This window comes from Artemia sp. Qi Xiang Cuo, chromosome 8, assembly GCF_049724085.1.
Source record: "Artemia sp. Qi Xiang Cuo chromosome 8, ASM4972408v1, whole genome shotgun sequence".
Taxonomy (NCBI): Eukaryota; Metazoa; Arthropoda; class Branchiopoda; order Anostraca; family Artemiidae; genus Artemia; species Artemia sp. Qi Xiang Cuo.
Window position 1 is genome coordinate 53,047,627 of NC_142801.1, and position 21,732 is coordinate 53,069,358.

General features: G+C 34.0%; 1 protein-coding gene across 1 annotated transcript in view; it reads right to left on the reverse strand.

Moving 5' to 3' along the window:
• The window catches only part of LOC148949555 (neprilysin-2-like), an 80,428-nt gene that overhangs the window by 38,310 nt on the left and 20,386 nt on the right, over positions 1–21,732 (reverse strand). The window contains exons 2-5 of the mRNA XM_089092725.1: positions 13,804–13,981; positions 12,273–12,484; positions 4,704–4,883; positions 1,146–1,363 (exon numbers count right to left, since the gene is read on the reverse strand). Of these exons, the coding sequence (XP_088948851.1) occupies positions 1,146–1,363; positions 4,704–4,883; positions 12,273–12,484; positions 13,804–13,981 (788 nt within the window). The remainder of the gene's footprint in view (positions 1–1,145; positions 1,364–4,703; positions 4,884–12,272; positions 12,485–13,803; positions 13,982–21,732) is intronic.

The following is a 21,732-nucleotide window of genomic DNA, read 5'->3' on the forward strand; positions in this document are numbered from 1 at the left end:
TTAGTAACTCTACTGATGATGATGACCGACTGTGTCGTCGAAATATTTAGAGTCTTTGTTTTATATTTTCGTTTCACTGTCTAATAAAGGACCTATCCCTATTTGGAATTCTTATTGTTTTCGTCATAAAAAAGGCAGTGTGGTCATCGAGAATAATAGTAACGTCGTATATATGAGGATGACAGACCAATTTCAGAATCAACTACATTTCATTTATTATTAGAAGAATAAAATGATAAATTTAGCCCCTGTAAATTCAGCATTATTTCATTTTTAATTAGAAGAATATTCAACGCAGTATTACAAGATTCAAGAAAAGTTAGTGAACTTTCTAAGTCAATGGACCGGTAACCTGCTTTGACCTACAATTTTGAAGAAACTTGTACCACCTTTACTCAACGCAGTATTAAAAAATTCAAGAACAGTTAGTGAACTTTTTAAGTCAATGGAGCGGTAACTTGCTTTGACCCGGAAGTGATTGTTTTGTTTAGTATAAAAGCAGTTTGTTTTAATTTTCATAAGTTAGTAACTCTACTGATGATGATGACCGACTGTGTCATCGAAATATTTAGAGTCTTTCTTTTATATTTTCGTTTCACTGTCTAATAAAAGGACCTATCCCTATTTGGGATTCTTATTGTTTTCGTGATAGCCCAAGAACTGTTCAAAAGCTAGAATATAACACTAAATCTTTCTAGCCCATAGAGATATAGATGCACAGAAAGCCAACAGGCCGAACCTTGATGTTGCCTTACCAGACAACGACGTTATCAGGTGGTCGATATTGATATGAACACAGGTTTGGTCAATTACCAAAACCGGTCGCTGTCAGAAAAGATAAAATCGAATCCAATGGATCGCTAATGAGAAAAATGGAGCATTGACTTTATATGTTAACTATAGCAATGGTGCCAGTGGCGGATCAAGAGGGGGCGCCTCCCCCTCCCCGAACATAGTCTAAAGTAGTGTAATTTACTTAAATAACGCAAGTTTGCGTTTAATAAACTTGCGCAAGTTTATCGGATTAACCTATTATGCGCCCCCCTAAAAAATCCTGGCTCCGCCCCTGAATGGTAAAGCCCTTTAAATCAGCCTCTGACATCGTCTGAGCCAGCCTTGATACAAAAAGAAGAAAAAACATAAACCTTGCTGGAGTCTGCTCAAGCAGGACGACCAGTTGTTTGAAGAAATTAGGTACATCAACAATAATTCTCTCATCTTCAGTAAGGACATGAAGTGGTTCCAAGATCTTGTTCATATAATCTAGCCATGGTACTTGAGGAATCATTTCAGAGAGCTCTCGGATGGTCATAGGGTTGTACAGTTTTGATGCATTTCGTCGCTCTTCTCTTGGCATTGTGATCTGTGTTGCAAGAAAAAAAAAATTAGGAGTTAATTTGCGAAATTAAAGGTTATAAACAAAGATTAATTGAAGATGAAAAATATACGAAACTTTTCCTCACGATGGCAAGCTGTTCTGTCACTTTGCGTGTAAAGACGTATTTTCAGAAACACAGAGTTTAGGTTTTGAATATTCTAATATAGCTATCCACGCACGTGGATAACGGGGATAGCTTTTTTTCGGAGGCATATAATAATAAAAAAAATATTCAATAATTTGAGTAACAAGCACCCAGAAATTCGGGACTATTTAGGATTTCGAGGCCTGGGCCCCGCAACTTCCCCTCCTGAGTATATTCCTGTAGCCATCAAACGTCCCTATTTAAGATGCATCTTACAATATCCGTGTCTTGAATCATTTTTAAACCAGTTGAAGTCAATTAAATACTTAGTTTTTTTTCTTTATTGCAACAAAAACAAATCTATAGCAGAAGGCCCTAGGTTCGAGTCCCAACGATGGTATATTTTTCAAATTAAACTTCGATTATTGTTTTTAGATAATGATTGGTTTTTGTATTAAGGAATGAGATTGACTAATTCAGGATTTCTAAGGATTATAATATCCTTTCCAAGACATCGTGATCTTTAGTCCAAACTGGGATATTTGAGGCAACACGGACAGGTTTAACCGAATATGGCGAAGAAGCATGGGCTCTAAAGAAAAAATGGACGATATACTGGACGTTTTTCAGACACGTAGTTTGATTTATATATAAATATATATATATATATATATATATATATATATATATATATATATATATATATATATATATATATATATATATATATATATATATATATATATATATATATATATATATATATATATATATATATATATATATATATATATATATATATATATATATATATATATATATATATATATATATATATATATATATATATATATATATATATATATATATATATATATATATATATATATATATATATATATATATATATATATATATATATATATATATATATATATATATATATATATATATTTACTCGCTAAGCGTGACAAGATGAGAAAAAGATATTCGTCAAGAAGCAAAAACGAGGACTTTTTCAGTCAGTTAAAATGGAAAACAGCGCAAATATTTCGGCCAAGACCTCCGTTCAACCGTCCTCAGTACAGAAATAGAAAAATAAAAACAAACAGGGAAAAACAATCACTAAAATAAAAGAGGACCCTTGTTAAAGTGAAAGGGTAACTAAATTAAACCGATATTGAATGACAAGATGCTAGATCTGAGTTCATTTTACTTAATGCTTTTTTAAAAGCTAATTGCTTATCAGGTCTGGTATCGTCTAACATTTTATTAGGTTGCGAAATGTTACAATTGTATTGTTTTGTAAAGCAATTATTATATTTTTCTTTTCTAAAACAAACCAAGGTAACACTTTTCTCCTTTTTTAACTAATTAGCTTCATTATTATAATTTATAAGGTTGAAAAATACTTTATAACTATATTAGAACAGTTCAAACCCCTCATTAGCATTTCCCAAGAATATTTCTAAGAACGTGACATAACAATATATACCTAAAATTACATATTCTCTTAAGTGTTACCTCTGAATTTGTTTAAAATGAAACTTCTCTAAAGTTTTTGCGCATGGAACCCTATAGCAGCCAACATTTGCAGGCGTCAACCTCCTCACCCCCTCCCCCCCCCCCGCGCTTTTTATAACATTTCTGTCTACTGTTTGGATTAGATTATGTGAATACCTTCGCAAAATAACCTTGGTTTAGGACCGAACCGGTAAAATAGTTTTCAGTCAAATAGTTTTCTAGTCTTTCTTAGAATTGTTTGTGTTGTTATATATAGATTCAAAGAAAATTTGTAAGAACGTGACATAGTAGTGTACAACTAAGATTATATATTCCTCAAAGTTGTTCCTTTGAATTCCAAACAATTGGAACTCATTTGTCTCTCTTCATCCGTGAAAATTTCTAAAGGAATTCAAATGCGGAAGAAGGATTCGAGCAAACTGAATGAAGCTTCCTGTCAAACTTAAAAAAAGAAATGGAACTGAAATTACTGAATGAGTGGTAATTATGTTACTTCAAACAGTTGTTTAGGCTAGAATGTATTAAGGGTAACAATAAAGTTACACCAGGGGTTCCCACCCTTTTTCCAAGTTCATATCTATCTGAACCTAACGAAACGGCCTGATGAGAAAGCGTTAGGGATGGGAGCTTTTGAACCTTGAAGAGGGGAGCCTTTGACCATTTGCCCCCTCAAGCTTTTCAAGGTTTTACCTATGGTTTATGCTGCACATGTGCCTTAGGAGAGGGTCAATGACAAATACACAATATATAACTGATTTTCACAAATACACTCTGAAATTGACAGTTATATTACATTGTGCTAGCATGGATATGGTTGCTTTTTCCTCTATCTTTTATCAATCTTATTTTCCTTTTTTCGTTTTGTTCTCTGTTATGCTATTTTATCAGGAAAATTGGTTTTAGCCCTTTACTGCTTTAGTATCTTACTGGTCAACTTGCTGATCTAGGTCAGAAAGTTTGTAGGCCAGTTTCTAGGTCCCTAGCCCCCTTCCTCAAAAATAACCCTTCAATCCCTGAAAGTTTAAAGTCATTATACAACCAAAATCAATCATTCCCCAATTTTTATAGTATAAAACGTAGATTTTAACAACTGGCAATTTTTACAATATATGGACAGTATGGACAGTACCCCTTGCTTCAGAAGCAGTATGGATTATTCCATCCCTGGGGCCATATTTATTTCACCTTTTGACTATTCTGAATAGAATGGGTGTCAAACATTTTTGATCCGATAATACAGAGCTACGGGGAGCAGTGAGAAAAAAAGGGCTTGGAGAGCTGGCTGCTCTCCCCTTGTCTCTTATAATGAGCACTAGAAATCTCCATTTCCATGCAAACGGGCCTCCTCCGACGTTATTATCAGTACGCCTTCCACGTATAGGAGCCGGGTGAAACAAAAATTGAAAAATTTGTTAGGAACACATGGCTCTTTACTTAGGTACCGTTGCAGCACTGCCCCTGGTGTACGTCTTTTAGAATTTTCATTGTCTTAACTAAAAGCTTTATTCGTCATTTAAGTATTTTCATTACAATTTAACTACAATTTGTCTTGGTATGTACTTTATGTTGTTTAAATAAACATTTATATGTCCATACACATGTCTCGTAATATTTCATCTCTATTTTTTTCATGGTCAGTCCCTTCCGCTGATTGACCATGTTTCCCATTTCACATTTCCGATATTTTACTACCTATTAGGATATCTGTATGCTTACGTTTGCCAATTTGATTTCAAACTCTACGGAGTCTGTCAGCTCCTCCTTTGCCCTCTGAGGATCAGCACCAAGGAGTGTTGCCAATCCAATCTGGTAGTTTAGGTAGGCTTGAACCACTTTATCCTCAAGACCTTTCAGAAGATACTCTCGTCCTGGCATACCAAGACCTGGCTGATCAAGCTAAAAAGAAGAAATCAGAATATTATTACTATAGCCCATGCAGGTACACAGGAGTTGCTTTATGAAAACAACGTTTTGGGGACTTTTTCAGCCAAGGGGTGCTTTAAGGGTAACTTTTCTAAATAACAGCAAGGGCTGCTGTTCATAAAATGGCCTGGTTATTTAACTAAAAACGCAATTCATGGTCCTACAAATTCGACATGAAAAAAATAACAAATACATCGATTATGTCAATAATCATAAAGAAACTGAATTACATAACCCTAGACATTGACTGCCTAAAGCTTGCATACGACTAGATTTTTAAGATTAGCAACTTTAAGACCAATACAAAGGGTATATCTCATTTCCTTACAACACAAATTACATAAGAGAAGAAAAACCATCAAGCTGATTTTTTTTTATGTGAGAGGTTCCCCACTTTCGCCTACATGGTTTGCATTTCATAGCACCATTTTTCCCACAACACATGCCACATCTCCCCCACGACCCCTGCACGGTTCTGAAAGTAGGCAACCAGGGCAGCTACATGGGCGGAAATTGATGAGGGCCAGGGGAACTGCCCCCTCGAGACCCCAATCTGCCCCCCCAAACCTCATTTCCCCCCCCCCAGCTGAAATTAGTTTTTTTCAAAAATCTTGTCAAAACTAAGATGAGCCTGCATGATTCAAGCGTCCAGTAAAACGGGTCAGTTTGCTTTAGTATATCTTTGCCTTTATGGTACTATATGGCTCATTTTTCATTTTTCACTGTCATTGTCACTTGATTTGGGAAAATTGGCCCTAACTTTGCACCCTCCCCATGATTTTGACTTAATTACTCCACTGGGAGGCTCCAGGGGCACATGTCACCGCAGAAGGTCAAAGTTTGCAGTAATTACAGGGTAGGAGGGGCGAAAAATACCAACAAGGAGGCAAAACTTCCACAGTCTCCCCAAAACATTAAGTATGTGTCCGCTCCTATGGGCAACCCCTTTGTTTAATCAGGGATTGTCTTACTTTTGGTATAAGTGCACCTTCCTAGCGTGTAGCCCCTAAAGCACGGACAGCAAAATCTTGCTATAATTTATGGAAGTAAATCTATATGAAATCTAGGGCAGCGTAACAAAAACCACTTTACAAAAACCACATCATGGTACCTGCTCAGACTGATTACGTCAGCTCGTAAATATCATTTACTAGTTGCGATATATTTTGACTTTTTTTTAAGTTTATGAGATCACGGTGCATTTAAGTGTCATAATCTAGGTGTCATTGACCTAAACTAAATTTCTTTATTTTTTAAGGAAAAGTAAAGCTATTGCATTAAAATTTGCTTGGTCAAAGCAGCTGGTTTTAACAAGAATATAATTTAAACCATTATTATGTTGTATAAATGCTTTTAAAGCAGTTATCATTTTAGGTCCATTATTTATGTCAAGAGTATTGTAAAAGTTATGAAATACAGAAATGATATTTAGAAAAAATATGTAATAAAACACTTATTAAACTAGGACTTTTTCAAGAAAACATCAAAGTCAATAATATACATGAATATGTCGGTTATATAACCAATTGCCGTCCTAAAATAAAACATGAGCCAAAATGAAAAAAATGAGAATTTACAACTCTTAATAAAAGTCAGCAATGAGCAATCAATTTTTTGTAATATTTTCTGACAATAAAGTATTTAAAGCTGTTTTCTTAAAGTATTTATAGCATGACAAAAAAAAAATCTTTAAAAGAAAAAAGATTGTAGTAAGGCATTAGAAATTGCAAGGGCTAATTTCATTAGGTCTCTGAAATTCATTTCTGATCTACAAAAATAAAGCAAGTAAGTTGAAAAACCCTTCCAGAATGAATGTTTACGACGGATTTGAAGGAATTGAGTGTGACCGATTTTGACATTAAAAAAAGGTGATGCTAAAATCTGAGGAAGGAAAACGTCAACTTCAGCTGGTTTCAACGGATGAAGACAATTTAATTCATTTGAGTCAGCATATTTTCGACATTTTTTTTTTTTTTTTTTTTTTTTTTTTTTTTTTTTTTTTTTAATTAAAAGAGCTATTCAGAAGGAAAACTAAGTGACTTAACTTTTTACGTTGCTCTTGTATTTTAGCCTTAAAGCTAGTTGAAGCACTTCATTTACTCTTAAATGTGTACCGGTCACCCAAAATCAGAATGTGTTTTCTGGATTAAACAGATTTGTAAAATAACTTTGTAAATTCCAGAGTTGCGTGTAAAATGGTAGCAAATGTTGTTAGGAATAAGGATAAATAAACAGGAGACATTTTGCAACTTCCCTGGCTTCACCAATCAGTAAATCAGGACAGATAATTAACGATTGTGAATTTAACTAAGAACTAGTTTTGCAAAGAATGCGTTTTGTTTTCGGATGGTGTACATTTTCACAATGATTCTCCACGAAAATAACAGTTTTAGCCGAACATATCAACAGATGATTAGGCATTCATCAATTTGTACGATCAGTGAGATCTTTTACTAGAAGATTGTCAGCGAAATTCCATCGTGAAAGACCATAGGCGACGCGGGTATCTCATTGAAAAATGGTAATACAGCAAACTAGAGCATAGAAGAATACACATTTTCTGAATCCAGCAGAATTCAGCATTTAAGGGCTGGGCACACGTAGCTGATTTCGAGAACTAATTTCCAAATCAGCGCCGATTTTAAAAAAAATCAGCGTCAATTTGAGGTTGAAACATTTTCTAGTTTTCGGCGCCGATGTAAAAATCAGCGACAATTTTCATCATGATGATCACATTAAAAAATAGGGATACAAATAAACAGTCAGCCAGAGATGTCTGTGGTGAAAGACCCTGCTACTCTACTGAGAACTAAACTGATAATCAGACTGAGGTAAATTATGCAATTATTGATAAACTCCCGTTGACTATTTGTGTCCATACCCAATACAATAAACTTCAGACACATCCATCAAAACGTCACTCTCTTGCCTTTTCACGGAGATCAAGCTATTATCTGTGGATTATGAATATAACAAGTGTTAGGGGTGATGAGGAAATCGAGCTCTATCAAACAGTTCGTGATAACGAACTGTAAGTAAGGAGCGTTCCTGCTCAATAGTAACCAAAACTAAAAAAAAACGGAATTTTAACACCAATAGCTACATCAAAAGAATCAGATTTGTATGCTGAGTTCAAATATATAGATTTTGTCAAGTTTAGTCCTACCCATCACAAGTTACAGGCCTGAGAAAATTTGCCTGATTTTCGAAAAAAGAGGGAAACACCCCGTAAAAGTCATAGAACCTTAATGAAAATGACACAATAAGATTCAGCGTATCAGAGAACGCTACTGTAGATGTTTCAAGCTCCTATCTGCAAAAATATGAAATTTTGTATTTTTTGCTAGAAGTAAGATCACGGATGCGTGTTTATTTGTGTTTTTTTTCCAGGGTGATCGTATCGACCCAGTGGTCCTAGAATATCACGGGAGGGCTCATTCAAGCGGAAATTAAAAGTTCTAGTACCCATTTTAAGTGAACAAAAAATGGACGGCAACTAGGCCCCCTCCCACGCTCATATCCCCCCAAAGTCAACTGATCAAAACTTTGAGGTGGCCTTTTTATTCAGCATGGTCGAAAAATATAATAGCTATGTCTTTGAGGATGACTTAATCCCCCACAGTCCCCGGGGGAAGGGCTGCATGTTATGAACTTCGCCCAATGTTTACATATTGATTAATGGGAAGTATACATACGTTTCCTGGAGGGGTTTTTCCGGGCGAGGGGGGGGGGGTGGTTCAAAGGAGGGTGTTACGGGGTAGGATCTTTCCATGGAGGACATTTCCTTAGGGAAGAGACATTTCTATGAAGGGGACGCCAGATTTCCCAGCTTTCCTTAAAAAAAATAAGAAATTAAACTAAAGAAACAAGTTTTTTTCAATTGAAAATAAGGAGCAACATTAAAACTTAAAACGAACAGAAAATATTACGTATATGAGGGGGTTCACCCCCAAGTGAATACCTCGCTCTTTACGGTAAAGTTTTTTTTAATACTTTCAAAAGAGCTATCTATTCTAATTAACCGGCTTTTGTGATTCGAAGGTTTGTGATTCGAACTAAATTCGATCTTTAACGTAAAGGGCGAGGTATTGACAAGGGGGCAAACTCCCTAATATACGTAATAAAAACATACGAATATAGAAGTTCATTACGTAAGTTAATTCGTAAGTTACGTCATAACAAAATTTCGAGAAAGCCGTTTAGCCAAAAAAAAGTAAAATTAATCAAGAAAGCCAAAAAAAAGTCAAATCAATATGCAAATTTCGTTTTAATTATTCATGTGCGGTCAGCCAAAATCAAAGCTGCATTAATTAAAAAACGTTCAGACATTACATAAAAAACAAGTTTTTTTTAACTGAAAGTAAGGAGCGACATTAAAACTTAAAACGAACAGAAACTATTCCGTATAAGAAAGGGGCTGTCCCCTTTTGAACGCCTCGCTCTTTACGCTAAAGTCAGACTCTTTCTCACAGCTCTATTTTTTAAAACAATAAAAAACTTTAGCGTAAAGAGCGAGGGGTTGAGGAGGAGACAGCCCCTTTCGTATACGGAATAATTTCTGTTCGTTTTAAGCTTTAATGTCGCTTCTTACTTTCAGTTAAAAAAAAACTTGTTTTTTTATTTAATACTTAAGTAAAACAGCTCAAGGTAATTGCTTACGAAACTCTGGATTTTATGAGTCATTCTTTATTTGTTTCTTAGGTCCTACCGCAGAATATGGGCATAATCTATCCCGAGAAGAAGCGGAATTTATATTTTCCCATGATCCATCATGACATTATTCATTGTGGTTTTGTATGGTGTAAGGCTAGATATATTTACATCAGGTGCGAAGTCGATCAGAACCATTCAAACTATAAAATCACACCAATATATAATAACAGGTCGTGAGATTCGGAGCTTGAGAATCACGGGGAGGCTAAGAAAATACTTGCTGCATGCCTTAGAGACATATAATTTATACACTACCCATTATGCATCAATATACTATTTTTTTTCCTGTTATTTTTCAGGAAAATTTATCTTGAGTGTCACAATCTTGATGCTCACAAAAAGGTTCATTTCACATGCCTTTTCAACCAACAAAAAAATACATTGTCCGAGCCCCACTTGAAGATAAAACAGAATTAAGCTCTATAGTGCCAACACTGCACCATTCCTTTATTGTTCATCTTTCAGGCGTACGTTTTTTTTTACAATTGATCAAACAGAGTGAAGACGGAAAGACATTTTTTTGACACAAGAATACATGGAATTTCAGAAAAGCAGTTTCGTATATTTATATGCTGAAATTGGTAAAATTTATAAAGATAAAACTTTGAAGAAAACATTTCAAAGCAGGTGGTTCGAATCAAGTTCTCCAATTCAAATTTATATTTCTCTAATGCACGTTTGAGGTTTCAACTAATGATCAAAATTCGATATTTGTAATTTGTTTGTGTTTTTATCAAGAGATCTGACTATAGCGTGACTCGGGCAAGAGTTCCTCTCTCATTTAGAGATAGGAAGGTCGGCTGGTTGGATGTTTCTTCACCCCTCCCCCCTGGAAACATTAATATTAGGCCTACCTGGAAACTTCTTTTTTATGCTTTCACTCCACTTCCCTGAAAATCCTCTGGCTCATCTAAAGATTGGCCTGAAGACATCTATATACGCTGCTACTCTTGGAAATTAAACAATTTTTTTCTTCTTGCAATCCACTTCCAGGGTTTTTTTTCATGAAAATTAACTACTTGATTGACCTGGGCCATGAAATTCAAACTGTTAATATAAATTTAGTTTTTTTTTCTCTTCTCTATCAGGAGGCTTCCTATGTTGGAGTAATTATCCTTATCATATAAGTAATGTACACTTTGTAGGCGGTCACTGCCCTAAAAGAGGGTTTTGAGGATACTCTCCCACAATATTCAGCTACCACCATTTATAATAATACCCATCAAGTTCTCCTGCTTTTCCTCTTTTGAATGGTTCTCCTCTCTTCCTCCATGTAAAAATACTTTCAGCAAGGCCGTAACCAGAGGGGGGGGGGGTTACCCGGTTTGAACCCCCCCCCCAAAATTTTTGACCGAGTCGAAAATCAGTCGAAAATTAGTAAAACATAGGTAAAAATCAGTAAAATTAGTCGAAAACTGAGTCAAAAATTAGTAACCCCCCCCCCCGAAAAAAAATCCTGGATCCGCCCTTGACTTTCAGACACTTGATCGGCAATTCAAGCAATGAAGGGCAATGAAGGTCAACAGGATTAATGTATGATTGAACATACATTAAGTCCGTTCTTTTGCACTAATATCTTACATCTAAGATCTCACATCTTTCTGCAAAGATTTCCGTTCTTTTAACTCATCTTTGCAAGATCTTACAACTCACTGATGTTAGCAAAAAGTGTGAAAGACGCCATCTTTCTGCCATATAAAACAATGATAAGAGAATTTTGATGATATGCTCATCATTGTTCTTAGACCACTGATCAGAGCAGATTGATGAAAGACGTTTGCAAAAGAACGCCTTAAGATGTAAGATCTTAGTGATAAGATTTTACTTTTAAGCGTTCTTTGTCAAAAGATTTAAGACCTTAGCACATACATGAGTAAAATAACGGCCCTATTGACTTGTTCATATTCTCTTTGAGAACAGCTTAGCAAACGGTTTTTGGCATTTATCCCGCAAATGTCAATATGTCAAACGGGACCATCATGCGTGATAGTGACATTTTGCATTTGAATATTGAGAATGTTTTCTTGATTTAACATTGCAGAAGTGCTATACACTTTAGTAAAAAGCTAGTCAAATTGTCTTTGAAAAAATGGTACTGGTGCGTTAAACGCACACTTTTATATACTTATGAGAGACTAAACCCGACAGACTGGTTATTTTCAAGAGACCGCTATTCAGAAATGGAATGCAGAGTAGTTTTCATTGCGTTTACGATATTTAAGCTATTTTTTTTTGGTTTAAAGGGGGGGGAAGGTACCTAGGTTAGGTTAGGTTACGTATTTAATATATGGTATGCTTTATCCCCCTAATGTGCAAATATATAGCCCAAATTTGTTTATAAACTATTATATATTCATCCTTTTTTATTTTATTTCATTAGCATCAGCCAAACTTGACTTTTTAGAAGTGTCCGTATAATGCACCAGTACCAAAAATTACAGAGCATTGAGAACTTTTTTCTTATTACCGTTCCACGACATTAATATTTAATTTTAGCAGATTTATCTATGATCTTACGATTTGTTGTGATTTTAAGATGTAAAAAACGATATTAATAAAAAATCAGGGGATCGACCTGGGTTTTGAAAGACTCGTATATTTTAGCATATAAAAATAAAACATTAATAAAATCACAGGAATATAACTTACATCAATAACTCTCCAAGTTGAATTTTTCAAGTCTGTTGTTACCGAAAAATCAATGAAGTAGTCCACTGAATATCCTACTTTTCTAAATTGGTATACTGATTCGTACCACACAAAACTTGACTCGTCCCAGCTATCCCCTTCAAGCACTGGCCAGCCGCCAAGCTCCTTAATAATTGCTTTCATAGGCTCAAGGCCTCTTTCTTGAATCAAATCTGAAATACACACATTCGTGGATAAATGAAGAGTTTAAAAAAATAAATTGGCAAAAAAACGGATAGAACCAAAAGTAAAATGAGCAAAACATACAATCAAATTAAGAGGCTATTTCTTTCTGGTACCAGTAAAGGTCATTAGCAGGTAATTTTTGTCGCCGTGTTTTTATATATCCACTTTCAGCTTTTATTGTTTTCATTATTTCTTGGTTTTTATGTTTTCTTTGTGTTGTTTTTCTTTCTTTGATTCTGGACATTGAAGACGAATTGGTTGATATCTGGGTGAAATATTACTCTTCAATTGATTTTCCCTTTCAGGCAATTTATTCATATTTTTTTCGAATTAGACTGATCGGTGACAAGAACATTTTGCCCATATAAAATCACCCCAAGAAAATCGCACCTTGGGATGATTCTACAGGGATGACTGTCCCGACAAAATGTTGCATCCATGGAAAAATGCAGCTGGAGACAACAGTACCAACGGAGGGCTTGCACCTATGCAACATTTGTCCAAGGAAAGCTATAACAAATTAAATTCCTGATTTTTCCTAATTTCTTACAATATATATGGCGTTGTAAGTTTCCAGTTAACAAATTCAATCAATCAGACTTCAATTTCCCTGTCGTTGGTAATTAAAGTTAATTTAGCACTTATTAAGAATCCAGAAAATACGCGAGAATTGTATTGCGAATATAGATAGGCATTACCCGGTACTTATATGAGACGCTGTATAAACAAATGGTTTCTCACTCTGGGAACTATAAGTAAGCATTAGTTTTATGGGGCTTAGGGGGAATAAAAGGTACCTAGGTTGGCTCAAGTTAGGTTACCTATTTAATATATGCTTTGCTTCATCCCCCCCCCCCTAATGTGAAAATATATAGCCCAAATTTGTTCATAAACTGTTATATTTTCATGCTATTTTGTTTTATTTCATTAGCATTAAGGGAACTTCTCTCCTCGCGTGTTTTCTGGATTCTTAATCAGTACCGTTAATTTTAATGGAGGCTATGGAGAACCTAATTTTCCTTAGGGAAACTCAAGGGAACTGGGATAGAGGAAGCATTGACTCCATTTTACAAACAGCTGTTCTTTAATAATAATTCGAAAACTCTTCTTTCATTTTTTTCACCCTCCTGAAAATGTATAGAGTAACACACCGCCTTCTGAATGACCACAGCGCAGCTAAGAGTCTCCACGTCCCCATACAAGTTCTATTTGACATTAAAAAGTTCAATTCTTGTTTTGTGCCGTTCTAAAATGTCGACATTGTATTTTGCTGAAAAAGAAATTATAATGCTTCAATTTTGCACACCAATCACCTGTTTGGATAGTATTACGGTCACGGTATCCAGGCCACGTAAATTAGGGTTCATTAAAGTATCAATAATAGTGAACCAAAAACCACAAATTGTTCTTTGATATGCTTTAATGAGTCCATGTTGGTAAATTTTGAAGTTCTTATAAACAACCGATTCTTGAATTTCAATATGCTGGAATGAGCATATTGTTTTCTTATTTTATTAATTTAAACAAAAAGTGGTACTGGTGCATTATATGGTCCCTTTTAAAAAGTCAAGTTTGGTTAATGCTAATGAAATAAAATGAAACAGGATGAATATTTATTAGTTTATAAACAAATTTGGGCTAAATATTTGCGCATTAGGAGGGGTGGGGTAAAGCATAGCATATATTAAATACGTAATCTAACCTGACCTAGGTAACTTTCCCCCCCTAAACCCCCAAAAAACAACAATTTAAAAATCATAAACGCAATGAAAACCACGCTTTGCATTGCATTACTCTATAGCGGTCTCTTGAATTAACCCGTCTGGCGGATTTCTCGTGACTGATTGCCCTGTAAAGGCCCATATAACGCACCAGTACCCAAAAAGTATACAAGAAAGTTTCCATGTAGGATAGCTGGCTTGTATTTGTGTGCATTGAAAATTATGGTTTTAGGGGAGTCCTTTTTCTTTGTGTCTAATAGCAAGTAAACAATGGGATTGGGAAGAAGACAAAGAACTAAGACAAGGTATAAAAATGTGTGGATCCACCGTCAATCCAACTGTCACATTGGACATTCTCTACGTCCGGCGCACTCCTAGAATGGGATATAATAATTGAGCAACTTAAATGGCTTGGACGTGGATGCACTAAAACCGTGTTTTTAAACCGTGTAGACCGTTGAAAACCGATTATAAAAATAACCTATAATATTTGAGGATTTCTTGGGAGGTTGCGAGAGCACAAGTACAAACAGAGTGGAATTGAAGATTTTTTTCCAGTGTCTCGGCCACAGATACCTAAGAGAGTTTACAACAGTAGCAGTTCAGTCCGCCTTTCCGCAGAATGTACAGAATTATCATCAGATTAGTGACAGCCGTTTAGAAACGTAAAGAAAAAAAAATACTGTTTTTAATAAAAGCGAGGAATTAATTATCTTCATAGTGTTATATTTTTTTTTTGGGGGGGGGGCCTTCTTTAAATATGTGCAACCTTTTCAAATGATACTAATTATTCGTTCATGAGGAACAGCCTCAACAGTTAGAAGAGATACAACACCCAATTGTATCATCTATCATTAAGAGCTTTTCTTATATATATATTTTTTTATTCTATGGATGCCCCCATGAGATCTATCGTTGGAACGGGAGCTCCAAGTGATCAGTTCTTATTACTACTTCTACTGAGATGGTTCAAAGATTTAACTTCTTACATTATCAACAATATTTTACTGTTTTAAAACCATATCGATCCGACATTCGTAAAACAAATGAGGAGAAAGAATGAATAGAAATGTTTTAAAAAAGAAAATCTAAAGAAAACTGTCCAACAATGGCAGTGGCTCCAGAAAACAAGGACGTTCCAAAAACTCTTTAAAAGGTGGCTAACTTCAAAGCAGTGAGACAAGGTCTATGCAGCCCCAATAAGGAGAAATAACCAGATATTTTTTCTTGGAGGTATATAGCTTGAGATGAGCTGATGAGCCTCTAGATGAGCTGAATGATTTAAAGTATAGAATCTTACCGCAAGGAAATCCACAATGGAGGGTCATATGGGCAAGTGCCCCTCTTCCCCAAGATGAATAGAAAAAACAAACAGAAAAATGATCTAGAACAAGAAATGAGTAGAGATGACCCTATAACTCCCGTCCCTCACCCCTGCTGCCACCTATAACTTTTTTTACATAATTCATGGATGGTTATGTGTGTTGGTCGATTTATTTGATGTTTTTCATGGATATTTTATGGATTTTGTCAGTGAGAATTTGAAAAAACAGGAACTTTCTCACATTTATGAATGTTTTTATGGTTTTTTTCAGTGAGAATTTGAAAAACAGGAACTTTGTCACATTTATGTCTGTTTTTGTCAGTGAGAATTTGACACTTTGTCCTTTATGGATTTTGTCAGTGAGAATTTGAAAAACAGGAATTTTGTCACTTTCATGGATTATTGAGTCATTACCCAAATCGTTTCCGGGCAAAGTTAATGACATTTCCTTCCTCTTGTTGTTCGAGGCAAAGTTAATGACACTTCCTTCCTATTGTGGTTTGAGGCAGATGCTATGAGTTTCCAGGAAACAGTATTTGTTGTTATTGTTCGAGCAAATGTTTTAATCTTAGCGCGCGAAAAGGTTTCTATGTAATTTTAAATATTACTGCCCAGGCATGCTAAACAAAACGAAGACGCTGAATTACGTTTAGGGATTATTTGGGCGAAACTGTTTTAGCCATTTTATGGAATTATTTCGGCGAAACAGTTAGAGACATTTTAAAAGATGATTTAAACGATGTTTTAGAAGAGGTATTGAGTGTGGTCGTTATAATACACAAGTTCCATTTGAACAGTGTTGTGAGGTCCTCTACCCCAACCCCAAAGGGCTCCGATCCTCCTACCTCAACCCCGAAGGAAGTCCCCGGTCCCCAAAGGTCCACCGGGCTCCCAAAGGGTCCCCACCCCTTTGGCCCGAAAAGGGCCCCCTCCCTCTCCCTCCATCTCCTCCCCATCTCCCCTCCCCCTCCACTCCTCCCCTCCCCTCCTCCTTCCCCCTCCCCTCCTCCCCCTCCCCTCCCCTCCCCTCCCCCTATTTTTTAATATTTTTTTGTGCATTGAAACACAGAACGACCCCCTCCCCTGACCCCTCCCCTCCCCCTGCCCCCCCCCCCCCCCAAAGGGCCCCCGGTACCCCAAAGGCCTGATTTTTCATTGTTCATTTTGAATTTCTTTCGCTGAAATGCAAGAGTTGGAATATTTCAGCAGTGTTTGGTTGTTGTTTACCTTGTCGGAGTTACATTATCTTGATTCTCCAATTTTCATTTTGAATTACCTATATTGAGATGAAAGTGTTGGAATATTTCAGTAGTGTTTGGTTATGGTTTAGATAGTCACACTTGCATTCTCTTGATTTTTATAAGTTAATTTTGGATTTCTTTCTTTGAAATGCAAGAGTTAGAATATTTAAGTGGTGGTTTGTTATGGTTTACGTTGTCACAGATATATTTTCTTAATTTTTCAATGTTCATTTTGAATTTCTTTCATTGACATGCAAGAGTTGGGATATTTCAGTAGTATTGTGTTGTGGTTTACTATGTCACAGCTACATTCTCTATATTTGTCAAAGTTCATTTTGAACTTCTTTATTTGGAATGCAAAAGTTGGAATATTTCAGTAATGTTTTGATGTGCTTTACCTTGTCAGAGTTAAATTTTCTTAATTTTTTAAAGTTCATTTTTTATTTATTTCATTGAAATGCAAGAGTTGGAATATTTCATTAGTGTATGGTCGTGGTTTACCTTGTCACAGTTACATTTTCATGATTTTTCGAAGTTCATTTTGAATTTCTTTTGTTGAAATGCAGGAGTTGGAATATTTCAGGCGTGTTTGATTGTGGTCTACATTGTTAGAGTTTCATTTCATTGATTTTTTCAAGGTTTTTTTCTATTGTTTGTCTTTGAATTGAAGGAATATGAATATTTAATGGGTGGTTTGTTGGGTTTGTCACAGTTACACACAGTTACCTTGACACATTTAATCTTTTTTTTCTTTTAATTTATTATTTTAATTAAGTAGTATTAATTCAATTTGTTGGCTATTTCTAGAGCTTGACGTGGCGGTTTAAATTGTAAAAATAAAATTCTATTTATTTTTCACAGTTAATTTTGAAGTTCTTTCATTGAAATGCAAGAGTTGGAATATTTCAATAGTGTTTTGATCGTTGTGTACCGTGTCACAGTTACATTTTCTTGATTTTTCAAAGTTCATTTTGAATTTCTTTCCTTGAAATGCAAGACTTGGAGGATTTCAGCTGTGTTTGGTTGTGGTTTACCTTGTCAAAGTTACATTTTCTTGGTTTTTCAAATTTGATTTTGAATTTCTTTCGTTGAAATGCAAGAGTTTGAATATTTCAGTAGTGTTTGGCTATGGTTTACCTTGTTACAGCTAAATTTTCTTGATTTTTCAAAGTTCAATTCGAATTTATGTCGTTGAAATGCAAGAGTTGGAATATTTCACTAGTGATTCATAGTGGTTTAAATAGTTATAGTGACATTCTATTGATTTTTCAAAGTTCATTTTGAATTTCTTTCGTTGAAATAAAATATATGGAATATTTAATTAGTTTTTTGTCGTTGTTAACCTTGTCAAAGTTACATTCTATTGATTTTTCAAAGTTCATTTTGAATTTCTTTCGTTGAAATGCAAGAGTTGGAATATTTCAGTAGTGTTTGTTTGTGGTTTAACTTGTCACAATTACATTTTCTTGATTTTTAAAAGTTCAATTTGAATTTCTTTCGTTGAAATGCAAGAGTTGGAATATTTCAGTAGTGTTTGGTTGTGGTTTACCTTGTCACAGTTACATTTTCTTGATTTTTCAAAGTTCATTTTGAATTTCTTTCGTTGAAATGCAAGAGTTGGAATATTTCAGTAGTGTTTGGTTGTGGTTTACCTTGTCACAGTTACATTTTCTTGATTTTTCAAAGTTCATTTTGAATTTCTTTCGTTGAAATGCAAGAGTTGGAATATTTCAGTAGTGTTTGGTTGTGGTTTACCTTGTCACAGTTACATTTTCTTGATTTTTCAAAGTTCATTTTGAATTTCTTTCGTTGAAATGCAAGAGTTGGAATATTTCAGTAGTGTTTGGTTGTGGTTTACCTTGTCACAGTTACATTTTCTTGATTTTTCAAAGTTCATTTTGAATTTCTTTCGTTGAAATGCAAGAGTTGGAATATTTCAGTAGTGTTTGGTTGTGGTTTACCTTGTCACAGTTACATTTTCTTGATTTTTCAAAGTTCATTTTGAATTTCTTTCGTTGAAATGCAAGAGTTGGAATATTTCAGTAGTGTTTGGTTGTGGTTTACCTTGTCACAGTTACATTTTCTTGATTTTTCAAAGTTCATTTTGAATTTCTTTCGTTGAAATGCAAGAGTTGGAATATTTCAGTAGTGTTTGGTTGTGGTTTACCTTGTCACAGTTACATTTTCATGATTTTTCAAAGTTAATTTGAATTTCTTTCGCTGAAATGCAGGTGTTGAAATATTTTAATTGCGTTCGGTTGTGGTTCAACATGCCACAATTACATTTACTTGATTATTCAAGGTTCATTTTTAATTTATAAAATTTTTAAGAACTATTTGTAATATTTCACTAGTATTTTGTAAAGGTTTTACATGTAAAATTTACATTTTATTGAATTTTAAATGTTCATTTTTATTTTATTTATATTTAATGGAAGAGTCTTTCTATATAAGTCTGTTTTTTCTTAGGGTTAAATTGTCACAGGTTCATTTTTTCGATTATTCAAACTTCATTTTGAGTTTATTACGTTGAAGTGCAAGGGATGGAATATTTCAGTAGTGTTTGGTTGTGGTTTACCTTGTCACAGTTACATTTTCTTGATTTTTCAAAGTTCATTTTGAATTTTCTTCGTCGAAAAGCAAGAGTTGGAATATTTCAGTAGTGTTTGATTGTGGTTTACATTGTCACAGTTACCATTTCTTGATTTTTCAATGTTCATTTTGAATTTCATACGTTGAAATGCAAGAGTTGAAATATTTAAGTAGTGTTTGGTTGTGGTTTACCATGTCGCAGTAACAATTTCTTGATTTTTCAAAGTTCATTTTGATTACATTTCGTTGAAATGTAAGAGTTTTAATATTTCTTTATTGTTTGGTCGTTGATTACATTGTAAAAATTTCATTTTAATTATTTTTAAAATTACTTTTTGATTTGCATTCGTTGAAATGTAATGACTTACCTATTTCAGTTTTGTATGGCTATGTCGTAAATTATAGATATTAAATCCACTTTATTTTTCAAAGTTCATTTTGAATTTCTTACTTTGAATTGCCAGATTTTGTATATAAAAAAAGTTTGATTTTTGTGTATTAATTTTAAAATTTACATTTTTTTGATTTTTCAAAGTTCATTTTTAATTTCTTTAATTGAAATTAAAGAGTCGGAATATTTCACTAGTGTTTGGTTGTGGTTTACATCGTCACAGTTACATTGTCTGGATTTTTCAAAGTTCATTTTGGATTTCTATCTTTGAAATTCAAGAGCTGGAATATTTCAGTAGTTTTTTGTTGTGGTTTACCATATTACAGTTAAATTTTCTTGATTTTTAAAAGTCCATTGTGAATTTCAGTCATTGAAATTAACGAGTTAGAATATTTTAGTAGTGTTTTCTCGTGGTTTACCCTTTCACAGTTACAACTTTTGAATTTTTCAAAGTTCATTTTGTATTTCCTTCATTGAATTAAAAGAGTTGGAATATTTCGGTAGTGTATGGTAGTTGTTTAACATGTCATGGTAACAGATTAATGATTTTTCAATGTTTATTTTGAATTTAACTCGTTAAAATTAAAGAGTTTTAATATTTACATCGTGTTTGGTTAAGGTTTAACTTGTCACAGTTTAAATTTATTTAAATGTCTTAGTACATTTTTATGTGACTATGCTTCTAATCATTTTTTTGAATATTTATGATGCTAATGGTTTTTGTTTAAATATACACAGTTTCAGTTACATGTTTTTTCAAAGTTCATTTTGATTTTAAATCGCTGTAAATAACTTGTTGGAAAATTTAATTATCTTTTTGTTTTGGGTTAAAATTTATCAGCTAAATTTTTTTTTTTTTTAAAAGTTAATTTTGAATTTATTTCGTTGAAAAGCAAGAGTTGGAATATTTCACAAGTGTTTTGTTGTGGTTTAGCTTGTCGCATTTAAATTTTCTTGATTTTTCAAAGTTCATTTTGAATTTGTTTTATTGAAATGCAAGAGTTGGAATATTTCAGTAGTGTTTGGTTGTGGTTTACCTTGTCACAGTTACATTTTCTTGATTTTTCAAAGTTCATTTTGAATTTCTTTCGTTGAAATGCAAGAGTTGGAATATTTCAGTAGTGTTTGGTTGTGGTTTACCTTGTCACAGTTACATTTTCTTGATTTTTCAAAGTTCATTTTGAATTTCTTTCGTTGAAATGCAAGAGTTGGAATATTTCAGTAGTGTTTGGTTGTGGTTTACCTTGTCACAGTTACATTTTCTTGATTTTTCAAAGTTCATTTTGAATTTCTTTCGTTGAAATGCAAGAGTTGGAATATTTCAGTAGTGTTTGGTTGTGGTTTACCTTGTCACAGTTACATTTTCTTGATTTTTCAAAGTTCATTTTGAATTTCTTTCGTTGAAATGCAAGAGTTGGAATATTTCAGTAGTGTTTGGTTGTGGTTTACCTTGTCACAGTTACATTTTCTTGATTTTTCAAAGTTCATTTTGAATTTCTTTCGTTGAAATGCAAGAGTTGGAATATTTCAGTAGTGTTTGGTTGTGGTTTACCTTGTCACAGTTACATTTTCTTGATTTTTCAAAGTTCATTTTGAATTTCTTTCGTTGAAATGCAAGAGTTGGAATATTTCAGTAGTGTTTGGTTGTGGTTTACCTTGTCACAGTTACATTTTCTTGATTTTTCAAAGTTCATTTTGAATTTCTTTCGTTGAAATGCAAGAGTTGGAATATTTCAGTAGTGTTTGGTTGTGGTTTACCTTGTCACAGTTACATTTTCTTGATTTTTCAAAGTTCATTTTGAATTTCTTTCGTTGAAATGCAAGAGTTGGAATATTTCAGTAGTGTTTGGTTGTGGTTTACCTTGTCACAGTTACATTTTCTTGATTTTTCAAAGTTCATTTTGAATTTCTTTCGTTGAAATGCAAGAGTTGGAATATTTCAGTAGTGTTTGGCTATGGTTTACCT